Source organism: Scyliorhinus canicula, chromosome 11, assembly GCF_902713615.1.
Source record: "Scyliorhinus canicula chromosome 11, sScyCan1.1, whole genome shotgun sequence".
NCBI lineage: Eukaryota > Metazoa > Chordata > Chondrichthyes > Carcharhiniformes > Scyliorhinidae > Scyliorhinus > Scyliorhinus canicula.
Window position 1 is genome coordinate 24481877 of NC_052156.1, and position 11962 is coordinate 24493838.

General features: G+C 44.1%; 1 protein-coding gene across 3 annotated transcripts in view; it reads left to right on the forward strand.

The window, feature by feature from the left end:
* The window catches only part of ippk (inositol 1,3,4,5,6-pentakisphosphate 2-kinase), a 120735-nt gene that overhangs the window by 73586 nt on the left and 35187 nt on the right, over nucleotides 1–11962 (forward strand). For all 3 annotated transcript variants that reach the window (XM_038812589.1, XM_038812590.1, XM_038812591.1), the window contains 2 exons: nucleotides 8767–8888; nucleotides 11233–11322. In XM_038812589.1, the coding sequence (XP_038668517.1) occupies nucleotides 8767–8888; nucleotides 11233–11322 (212 nt within the window). The remainder of the gene's footprint in view (nucleotides 1–8766; nucleotides 8889–11232; nucleotides 11323–11962) is intronic.

Here is an 11962-nt window from a genome sequence, read left to right on the forward strand (position 1 = left end):
CCTTGGTGGGGGCCACCGAATACCTCCTGTCCACCTCAACTATCTTGTTCAATAACTGCCGGTGCTACCACCCCCATAAGCATAGCTCACTACAAAGAAATGGAACCTGGTCTCCACCCATATCCATGCGAGAAGAAGGAATACTCCCTCTCTCCTAGGTGCCTGAACCTCCATGGATCCACCATCCCCATCCCCTCCTTTTTTAAATTATAAATTTAGAGTACAGTAGTCCCCCGTTATACCACGGTTCGCGATATACGGCGGGGGGGCTTATGGACCCCAACTGTCAGCTTCCCTCTCCGGATCAAAGTGAGCCGGCTGCTGAAATTGACACTGCCGGCTGATTGGAGGGAGAGAGCAGCCGGCAGTGTCAATTTCAGCGGCCGGCTCACTTTGATCCGGAGAGGGAAGCTGCTCTCTCACTGAAACAATCAGCCGGCCGCTGAAATTGACACTGCCGGCTGCTCTCTCCCTCCAATCCAACTTTTAAGTTTTAATGTTTCTGATTGGAGGGAGAGAGCAGCCGGCAGTGTCAACTTCAGCGGCCGGCTGATTGTTTCAGTGAGAGAGCAGCTTCCCTCTCCCGATCAAAGTGAGCCAGCTGCTGAAATTGACACTGCCGGCTGATTGGAGGGAGAGAGCAGAGAACACAGGAGGAGGTCATACGGGCCTCTGCAAGACCAGCATGGTCTCACATCGCCCCTCCCCTCTGTAGCCCTGTATTCTAAAATTAACCCCCATCGTGGATATCCGCGGCTCGGATGCAACGCGGGTGGCTGTCTTGGACCCCAACACCCGCGTTATAAAGGGGGACTACTGTACCCAATTTATTTTTCCAATTAAGAGGCAATTTAGCGTGGCCAATCCCTACATGTCTTTGGGCTGTGGGGGCAAAACCTACATAGACACACAGAATGTGCATTCTCCACTCAGACAGTGACCCAGGGCCGGGATCAAACCTGGGACGTTGGTGCCGTGAGGCAGCAGTGCTAACCACTGCGCCACTGTGCTGCCATCTCCATCCTCTCCATCAACCCTCCCAGCTCTCGTGCCGTTCTCTACCTCCCCATCAACTTGAGGCTCATCCTATCCAACCTCGGTTCCATTGCACAATTTAAATCATCCCTCCCATGGTCAGCTGGTGAGAGTGCAAATCTGGAATCGCCCATAATAACGTCTTCTCAAATCCGGCATCATCCCAATTGGGTGCGTACACATACCTGCCAGATTACAGGCATCCATGTAATGAGTCATGCATCTCCTACTCTTTCTCACAGCTTTGACTCTTTCAAAACATGTAAATTATACCCAGATCCTTCTACAACAAAATGGTGAAACATCCTAAGTTAGACTTAAGGTTCTATTTACAAAGGAATAGGTGTAGACTCAGCTGGTAGCTGATTTGACTAGTAACTATTGGGACAGGGTCAACCTACCAGGTTCCTGTCTTAACAAGAGGACAGAGGGGACAGTAAGAGAGCTGTTGATGTCTAACATTTGATTTCAAGGAAAAGTGACTATTTTAGCCTATAACAGGAGTGTTGAATTTGGGATGCAAGCTGAGCTTTACTCAAATGTTTCTTTGTTTGCTTAACAATTACAAAATAGTACAAGTGCATTCAGCCTCGTCTTATAGCATGAATCACTTTGTTCTCCGAGTTGAATGTTGTAATTCTTTCATGAGCCATTATCCAGTCTTCCAAAAGACAAAGACATTTCATTCTTATGCACCTAGGTATAGATTGTGGGCAGTGCAGATGAACTCCTGATAACAAAGGATGCATAAAAACTAATGTTAACTGAATTACAATATTTGTGAAGGAAGTGACATTTGTTTGCCTTGACTGTGATCCTAAAGTACTCTAAGTCATTATATTGCTTAACATACACACCCATGTTGCTATTGGGCATGCTTTGCAACAACAATTAACAACTGTGCCATTGTGTTTTTTACATCTGTTAAACGGCGTCCAGAAAGCAGTTGTCCAATAAAACATTACTGTAAGGTAAACTAATTTACTGGAACACTGGGATGGTTGAAGGATGTGTACTTTGTGTCACACTGCATTCAAAGAAGATTGGCTGTAGTAGATGGGAGCAAACCTGTACAGGAGAAGATTAGCTGTCAGTTTCAAGTCCTTGAACTCCTGTTAATGTGGACCAACAGAATAGAGTTAATCATCCGTTTTGCGAAAAATGCTGGAATTTAAGGACAAAGTGATTGTTTAGAGAAATTGAGCTGATTAGAGAGAACAAACATGAAGGGTGGGTCACTTCTGATCAATCTAACTGAATTATTTGAGGAAACAGCTAATGTAATAGACAGGGGAATGTGGATGCAGTTTATTTGGACTTCCAAAATGCATTTGATAAAATTCCTTATGAGAAATGATTGGAATTGAAGGCAAGTTATGGACTTGGCTATGTGACTGTAATGTTCAAGGCTTTGTTCTCCGTTGTTAATTATGCAAGTATGGGCAGACCTGTTGCCAGGCCCGACAGCTAACTGAGATGATATTGCCTTTATTCATGCTAGCTGTCCTCTACATTGTTGATGGTGATTTCCTGCCAGCAAAACTTGGTGGCGTTTCAGTAGTGAAGAATTTTCACGGACTAGTCTGTAAATTGAGCCTTTGGATTCGGTCTGTACCGTTACAAGTTACAGTGCTCTGCATCTGGAAGATCAAACTGCTCAACGTTTGCTCCATCTAAGTTGGTTGAGTGGGAAATTCAGGATCATTTGCTTTGGGATGACCTGTTTTTCCATTGGTTTAAAAAAACACCCCTCAAGAACTTTCTCTAAACCATAAGCCCTGTGTTATGACTCTGTGGGCTAGTGCATGCTCAATTCCAGCCCCAATTGACCCAGAGTCTCAACACAATTGAATTAACCAAAAATTCTTTAAAAATGCCCAAAGTCTTTGGCTCATGGCTGCCCAATAATTGCAGCCGCCAGTTTCAGAAATAGAGGTAGAGAGAGAACCAAAGAATGAATGAATCTTTTGCGTGTTACCAGGCAGATGATGCATTGGCCACCAGCCAATCAATTGAACAGAGTCCCACCACATCTCTTGGGTGACTAGAAGTCTGGGTCTTGCTGTTCAAAGCTAGTGGCACCATATACTATGTTGCAACTTCTTGAATTATAATAATTTTTAGTAGTGTAACAAGTAGGCTTGCAATAACACTGCAATAAAGTTACTGTGAAAATCCCCTCGTCACCATACTTCGGCACCTGTTCGGGTATACTAAGGGAGAATTCAGAATGTTCAATTTGCCGAACAAGCACGTCTTTTGGGACTTGTGGGAGGAAATTGGAGCGCCCGGAGGGAACTGACGCAGACACGACGAGAACGCGCAGACTCCGCACAGTGACCCAAGCCAGGAATTGAACCCGGGTCCCTGGTGTTGTGAAGCAACAGTGCTAACCACTGTGCTACTGAATTCGTCCTCACCTCAGCTGCTTGACTTAAAGATATATGTCCATTAAGCATCCATGGATCAAAAAGATGACAGCAAAAATAAAGGGGAGATAAGGAAATCATCAGGATGGACCCTTTCACCTGGTATTATCTGTGGGCTGTAAATTTCAATCAGAAATTGACATTTTACCCCTTAAGCAGATAAATTATAATCTTTGATCATTTATATCAGAAGTGCAAGACTTAATTTTTGAAAAATTAACTTAAAAATTAGTTGGATAACAGACAAAAGTTACAAAGTCCAGAGAACTGAACTTGGATACAGAATAACCCACAGGAAAGTTTTAAATATAGAACCATTGTTATCAAAATGTGTAGGACTCTCTAGAAACTCCTCAGCCCCCTCCAGAGAAAGCTGTCAGTGGAAGAGGAGGCAGTAGCAGAACCAGAAAGGGGACTAACAAATGATGAAAAGGAAACATTTAAAAAAGAAAAGACAAAAGAAGGGAAAAACTGCCACACAACCAGATGGTGGCTAATGTCCCATGTAGAGACCAGTGGTGGCTGCTCCTTGGATGAAGAATGTCAAGAAAAATGCTTTCTCCAACAGAAAAACATGGCAAAGCACCAAGGCTGTAACAGAGTCAAAGGGCCCCCAGCTGAGAAGTACTGGATGACAAAGGGCCCAGGGAATACTGGGGGCAGGACACTGGGAGCAGCAGTACACCCCAGCTCTGGGTAACCAGGAGCAACAATGTCCTTGATGTGGAACTGAGTGGAGCAACAGCACAACCTGAGGTTAAGTCAAACTTTCCTAGGTGCACAACTCCTCTGTCACCCAGACGAAACAATGCTCCCAGGGCAGAGCAGGGCTATTGGCGTAGCCCTACAAGACCTCAGAATTGGCTGGAGCACACCCAAAATCTTTAGCTTTAATAGACCTTTAGACTTTTAAAGATTTTGGGTTACCAGTCCAAAGGAATTTAGGAATTGCCTCCGTCAATGTGCAAAAGATTTTCCACCTTGGGTTACTTGGCTAATGTCAAAGCTGATCTCTTGGGCCAAGCTGGTGATCCCATGAGTCATCGATCTGGTCAGGAAGAAGCTATTGCCCTTCCTCTGCCTGGGTATTCTGCGAGGAGGAAACTTCACCATCACCCAAATTAAGGTGCTGATGGGCTGTTGCCTCTTAATAGCAGACAGAATGCATGCAAGTGCTCCCATGAGATGTATGCCCTGGATCTAAACAGTGAGTGACTCCTCGTCCTTCAGCAACTCCAACTGCTGCTGGTGATGTCCAGGCCAGTCTTTCTGGTCTATCAGCTGTATCATTGATACAAATGGATGATCCAGCATCCAGGGTTCCATGTGCAAATTGTTGATGGAAATGGTAAAGATACCAAGCTGCACAATGTCTTCAGCAATGTGCCCGGCAGATTGAGTGCATACATCTGGTTGCAGTCAGACAGGTCTGTCTGTTGCACAAACCTTCCTGTTTTGTGTCCCAAACATTTATGGTCCGATGCACCAACATCAAGCAGGTGTTCTTCTTTGACCACTGCCTCTTACTGGCTGACTATCACTAACAGGAAGATCAGAGGGTTGACAGGGCGACCTAGCTGCACATGAAAATGACCCAAGAAAATTTTGAGGAACTCAAAATGATTCCAAAGGTTGGAGAACCGAGACCCCAACTCACTGGTGGGAAATCATCAAGGTGAACATCCAGAGGTTCTTCATCCTGAAGGTGTTCGGAAAGTGAGAGAGAAAAAGGTCCCCACACCAGAAAAACTTGCAAATCTGTTCCTGTTTCAGTTGATGAAGGTCAATATCAAGGAGGATCTCCAGAAGGTGAGGAGCCAGCAAGCCTCCGTCTTTGCCTTGGAGGCCTCCCACGTCATATTCCTGGCCATGGTCTACTCCATGGAGCAGGATGAGATGTGCTTGTGTTTTTCATTGAGAAGTAGAGAGAGCTTTGTGATCAGCAGCCTGAATGAAGAAGATAATACCATCGTAATCTGACATTGAGGATCAGCAAATCCTTTTTTGCCAATTGTAAGACGTGAAGCACACAAAAAGCATGTCTTTCCAGTCCTTCCTGACTTCTATCATGGAAATCTTGGATAACGGCAAGTGGGAGAGTATGGACAAACTGCTAACTCTGGATGAGCTGACAAAGTGTCATAATATGGAAGGCGGTAAGTGCCTTGCAAACCAAATCCCAACGGGATACTTTTGGAAACTATCACAGGTATTTTACATTGGTATTTTACTATGAGAATGTCTACACTGAAGTCATGGAATAGCAAATTCTATAAACATTTTTTGGAAATTTTTAATATTATATTGAAACATCTATTAACAAAAGAAAATGTAAACATACCAGATTATATTTGCATATTTAAAATTAGTCTTAACAGAACATTCCCTCAAAAGATTCTTACTTGGTGATGCTCACCCGTTTGGCAACAGTTTTTAAAGTATTTAATCCCTAAAAATTCCAGTAATGTTACTCCGAGGTACACTCCATTGTTGCTCAAGGGAAGGGACATCACAGGGTTTCTCTCTCTTTTCCACTTTTCTGTGGAAAATTCCAAAACTTGAAGGCAAAGCTCTGCTTTCTGAACAGACACTTTTCTGGGTTGGCTGAAAATGTCCCAACATTGCTTTTTTTCACAGCTCTCCCAGCGCATGCCAGAAGATCTTCACATGGCCACCTCTCAACACAGCTTCAACCTCTCTTTAAATGTGTTTTTTTTCCTCTTTCATCTTATTGTCCTTGTGCTTCTTTGAAATTTGCCCTTTCTAGAATATAAAAAGCTTTCATGTTTGCCTTATGGCTCCATTTTCAGGTAAAATAAAACTTAATGTTGCCGTATTTATTTCTAATAATAATAATCGTTATTGTCACAAGTAGGCTTATATTAACACTGCAATGAGTTACTGCGAAAATCCCCTAGTCGCCACACTATGGTGCCTGCTCGGGTACACAGAGAATTCAGAATGTCCAGTTCACCTAACAAGCACGTCTTTTGGGACTGTGGGAGGAAACCGGAGCACCCTGAGGAAGCCCACGCAGACACGAGGAGAATGCAGCCTCCGCACAGGTAGTGACCCAAGCTGGGAATCGAACTCTGGTCTCTGGCGCTGTGAAGCAATAGTGCTAACCACTGTGCTACCGTACTGCCCATAAGGAAGAGTCTGGCTACTTTTCCACAGAATGCTCCCAACTAGTTGGACCTTTCCCTCGTGGAAAAATTTGTATGGTGAAACATCTTCAACCACAGCTCCAATCAGTCAGTCGTCCTCGTGAATATCCTTGAAGTTCTGTGGAAAAAGGCAAAGCCGGATCCTGTCAGATGGTTCTCTGAGCAGACTGCCAAAGCCATTTGGCAGAACACCTATTTGAAGACACTCCTGTCAGTTCCTTCATGCATGGCCTGCAAGTCTCTGCACTACTGCATGATGCCCTCTAGTGGCTGTGGGGGATAGAGTCTGGAATGTGCCTTTGCAAAGAATGTCTGGAAAGAGATTCAGTGCTTTTTTTTCTCCCCCAAGTTTCATGCAGAGCAGCTCCACGATGCAGAGCTTTGCTCTACCAGCTGTTCCCAGAGATGAGAGAAGTATCAACTTCTGCTGGAGGATCATCAGCTTGGTGAAAGATAAGACCATAAGACAGAGGAGCAGAATTCGGTCACTCGGCCCATTGAGTCTGCTCCGCCATTCAATCATAGCTGATAATTTTCTCATCCCCATTCTCCTGCGTTCTCCCCATAACCCCTGATCCCCTTATTAATCACGAACCTATCTATCTCTGTCTTAAAGACACTCCGTGATTTGGCCTCCAAGCCTTCTGTGACAGAGTTCCACAGATTCACCACCCATTGGCTGAAGAAATTCCTCCTCATCTCTGCTTTAAAGGATTGTTCTTTTAGTCTGAGGTTGTGCCCTCTGGTTCCAGTTTTTCCTACAAGTGGAAACATTGTCTCCACGTTTACTCTATCCAGGCCTCGCAGTTTGCTGTAAGTTTCAATAAGATCCCCCCCTCATCCTTCTGGATTCCAACGAGTACAAACTCAGAGTCCTCAACCGTTCCACATATTACAAGCTGTTCATTCCAAGGATCATTTTTGTGAACCTCCTCTGGACCCTTTCCAAGGCCACCACATCCTTCCTCAGATATGGGGCCCAAAACTGCTCACAATTTGGTCTTTGGTCTACCTTTGGTCTTCCAGTGTAAAGAGTTGTCAACGACTGAGTGTTGCAGATTGGCATGTTCTAGGACTATGCACTGAGGGATACGCTAAATTTGGAGCATCCTCCGCAGAGATGCAATGGGGGCAAGATCACCAATGAGGTAATCTCACTGAAACCTACAAAATACTTAGCAGAATAAACAAGGTAAATGCAGGCAAGAGGTTCCCACTGATTTGGGAATCTAGAACAAGAGGACACAATTTTAAAAAAAGGGATGCCACTTGGGATCGAGATAAGGAGAAAATCTTAACACAAAGAGCTGTGAATCTTTGGAATTCTCAACCCCAGAGGGATGAGGAAGCTCGGTCATTGTGTATGTGGAAAGCAAAGATTGTTAAATTTATGATTAACAATATTGTAAAGGGTTATGGGGGTAGTGGGTGTAAAAGGCATTGAAGTGTACAATGGCAGAGCAGGCTCGATGGGCTGAATGACCTATTCCTGGTCCTATTTTAGACCTCTCAGTAATTTTACACTGTCGGCTAGTGATGCTGCAGAACCTCTCAAGCTGCATGCTTGTCATTGAATCTCTCAAGTAAATGTTACACATGTTATAATTATATTGAGGCACCTTGGAGTACAACATGCTCATGGATAGCATAGTTGAACATTCTTCCACTTTTAGTAAGGAGATTTTGAATTGTTTTGTACTTTTAGATAGTTTTATGAATAAAGTATACTTTTGAAGGGCGGCATGTGGCGCAGTGGTTAGCACTGGGACTGCGGCGCTGAGGATTCAAATCCCGGCCCTGGGAGTTTGTACATTCTCCCTATGTTTGCGTGGGCCTCACCTCCACAACCCAAAGATGTGCAGGTTAGGTGGATTGGTCACATGAAATTGCCCCTTAATTGGAAAAATAATTGGATACTCTAAATTTATTTTAAAAAGTATATTTTTGAAAAAGTGAATTAGGTTGTTATCCAGTGACTGTTAAAATTGCGACACCAACTGAAAATACTTTAATGGAATATATTGAAATTACTCAATACATTCTGAATTTGACAGGATCCACCTTGTTACAAATCTAAAATTATCATGACTGAATTGTATTTGCGTTCAGAAATACATCTCTATTTTACTTCACAGGATCGCGTTGCAATAAAGTGATGGACGCCTTCAGTGGGTATGCTTTATGCCTTCCAGATCTCACCAAATTCCAAACCTGCCATCAAATTGAAAAACGACCACCCCTCTGTATAGAAATCAAGGTAATTGGATGAACATTGAATCATTTTCACTTTTCTATAAATTGATAATCTCGGTTAAAGTGATAAAGAATCATTTACCATTGCTTTGAGATTGGTCATTTTCTCCATTCCTAATAGGAAAACATATTATCAGGGACCTCCATATCTTTCCCTATTTCTGTAATTAATTTTGTATTTGCTAAATATTAAAAAAAAGTTCTAAAACATTTTTTGATAACTACAAAACAAGAAAACAAATCACGAACGCCCCAATAAAACCCCAACCCGCCACCTAACAATGACGTTGATGAACTCTTTTTTTTAAAAAAAACAACAAACAGCTGCCATCTTTTGTTGAACCCCTCAATTGCATCCCTTATGGATGTATTAATCTTCTCAAAATGTCAAAACTCCATAGGATCCCCCAATCATACTGAGGCATTGCATGGAGAAGCTGACCTTCACCCCAAAAGAACCCGCCCACAAGCACTCAGGGAGGCAAAGTCTAATACATCCACACCCGTCTGCAGCTGTGGCAGGTCTGACACCCCAAATATGGCCCCTAAGGAACTGAGCTCCAATTCAATTTGTACAATCGTCAACATGGTGCTGAAGAAGGAGATCCAAAATATCTCCAGCTCAGAACATGACCAGAACATATGTGCATTGTTTGCTGAGCCCCTTCCCAGCGCTCTCACTTATCCACTACTCCCTCAAATAGTGAATCATCCTCAACCTTGTTAAATGTATCCAGTGTACCACCTTCGACTTTATAAGCTCCAGTCTTGCGCATGACGGAGTGGCGTTCACACTTCACAGGGCTTCACACCACACCCCCTCCTACAATTCCACCCCCAATTCCTCTCACTTGGCTGTACTCCCCTTCAGGGATGAGGTATCCTCCGCCAGGATCCTCCCACAAATTCCTGGAGTACTCCCCTCCTCTGTCCCCTCGAACAGAACCCTTTCCAATAGCGGCGATGGTGGCTCCACCGAAAAAGACGGGAAGACCTCCTATCAAAAGTCTCGAACCTGTAGATACCTAAAAATAAATCCGAAAACTGACTGAACAGATTCAGCAGGCTGCAGCCCCTCCCCCCACCTTGCTCCTGTTCATTACCGAACTGCAGTTTGCTAGCAAGGTAGTCTCCCCTCCCCTGCTCCAGAGTCCCCCTCCACCAGATGGACAGCCAAAAAAACAAACCATCCACTCCCACCCATCCACTTCAAAGTATTGAAACTCCCCCTGACCCCAATCCACCCCAGTAACTGCTAATTCCCTCTCTGCTTCCATGCCACTTCACAAACCCATGGAGCCTCAAGAAAAGGAGAAGCAACCGAAGCCAAGAGAATAATCCCCCAAACACACTTTCAATTGACAGTAACTTTGTACAGAGAGAATAAGGGGCACCAGAAAAGATAAACAATAGAAAATACACCCCATATTACCACAATGTCCCCAAACACACCCATCCCAACAACAACAACAAAGTCCCACTTCCCCCATTCTGAGTTCAATCCAAAGCTTTCAGCCTACACGAATGCCTCTGCCCCCTCCGCTGTCTCAAAGAAGTGATCCATGGAGTTATCTGTGACCCTTGGCTTTGCTGGGTAGACCACTCCAAAACGCACTCCGCTCTTATAAGGTGCTGCCTTCGTCCTGTTAAAGGCTACACGCCTTCTCGTCAGCTCCACTGTAACATCTTGGTATATTTGAATACCACTGCCATCCCACCTCGCCTCACGATTCTGCTTGGCCCATCTCAGCACCTTCTCCTTCATCTGGTACCTGTGAAAGCAGCTCTTGGTGGCTCCTTCTCCCAGTGCAACTGGTGGACCCTATCCAGATCGAAGGAGGGGACGTAGTCCTCTTTCCCCAACAGCTTCCAGAGCATCGTCGAAAAGTACTCTGTTGGCCTCGGGCCCTCCATCCCCTCGGGCAACCGCATGATTCTTAGATTCTTCCGCCGCAACCTTTTTTCCAGGTCCTTGATCTTTGCTCTCAGGCCCTTATTCCTGTACTCCACTTTCAGTAGCTCTGCTTCCAACAAATGTGCCTAGACAGTGCTTCTTCCACCCCCCCCTCAACATCTCACCATGCTCCTGCACCATCTCTGATGGACGTGCCCACATTCTGAGAATTATTGATTTAAAAGGAAAACTTAGCATTTATTTATAATTAGTAAAATGTTTGGGAAATTCCATCGATGTATTGATGTAAATATTTGTGACTTTTGTGACACACTTGAACAAAAAGTCACAGCAGATTTTTTAAGAATAGGCAATTACTTTTGCATTTAAAAAGAGGTTGATTTTCATACTGACTGTTGCCAGCGGGATAATCTACCTTCTCTTTTATTTACAGCCTAAATGTGGATTTATTCCTTTCTCGAGTCACATTACCAAGGACATTAAACGACACGTGTGTCGCTATTGCATGCACCAGCATCTGAAGGTACCTACTTTTATTAGCTACAAATTTTTATTTCTTGACATCTACAAAATTATTTTTACAAACCTAATAACATTTATATAGAGCTTTTCATGGCCACCAAATATCTTAAAGTACTTTACAACCAGTTGAAGTACTTTTAATTCGTAGTCATTTTGCAATATAGAAAAATAGTCTAACTGCGCAGAGCAAACTCCATCATACAGCAGGATGATAATGACCAGAATTGTTTTCTGTGATGATAATCTTCATTAGTGTCACAAGTAGGCTTAGATTAACACTGTAATGAAGTTACTGTGAAAAGCCCCTAGTCATCACACTCCGGCGCCTGTTCGGGTACACAGGATGTCCAATTCACCTAACAAGCATGTCTTTCGGGACTTCTGGGAGGAAACCGGACCACCCGCAGGAAACCCACGCAGACACGGGGAGAACGTGCAGACTCCACACAGACAGTAACCCAAGCCGTGTATCTAACCCGGGTCCTGGTGCTGTAAAGCAACAGTGTGAACCACTGTGCTACCCTGCCGCCCATGATGGTTGAGGAATAAACATTAGCCAGGACACCAGGGATAAGTCTCATACTCTTCTTTTAAATAGTGCTATTGGCCCTATTACATCCACTCGAGCAGGCAAGTGGGGG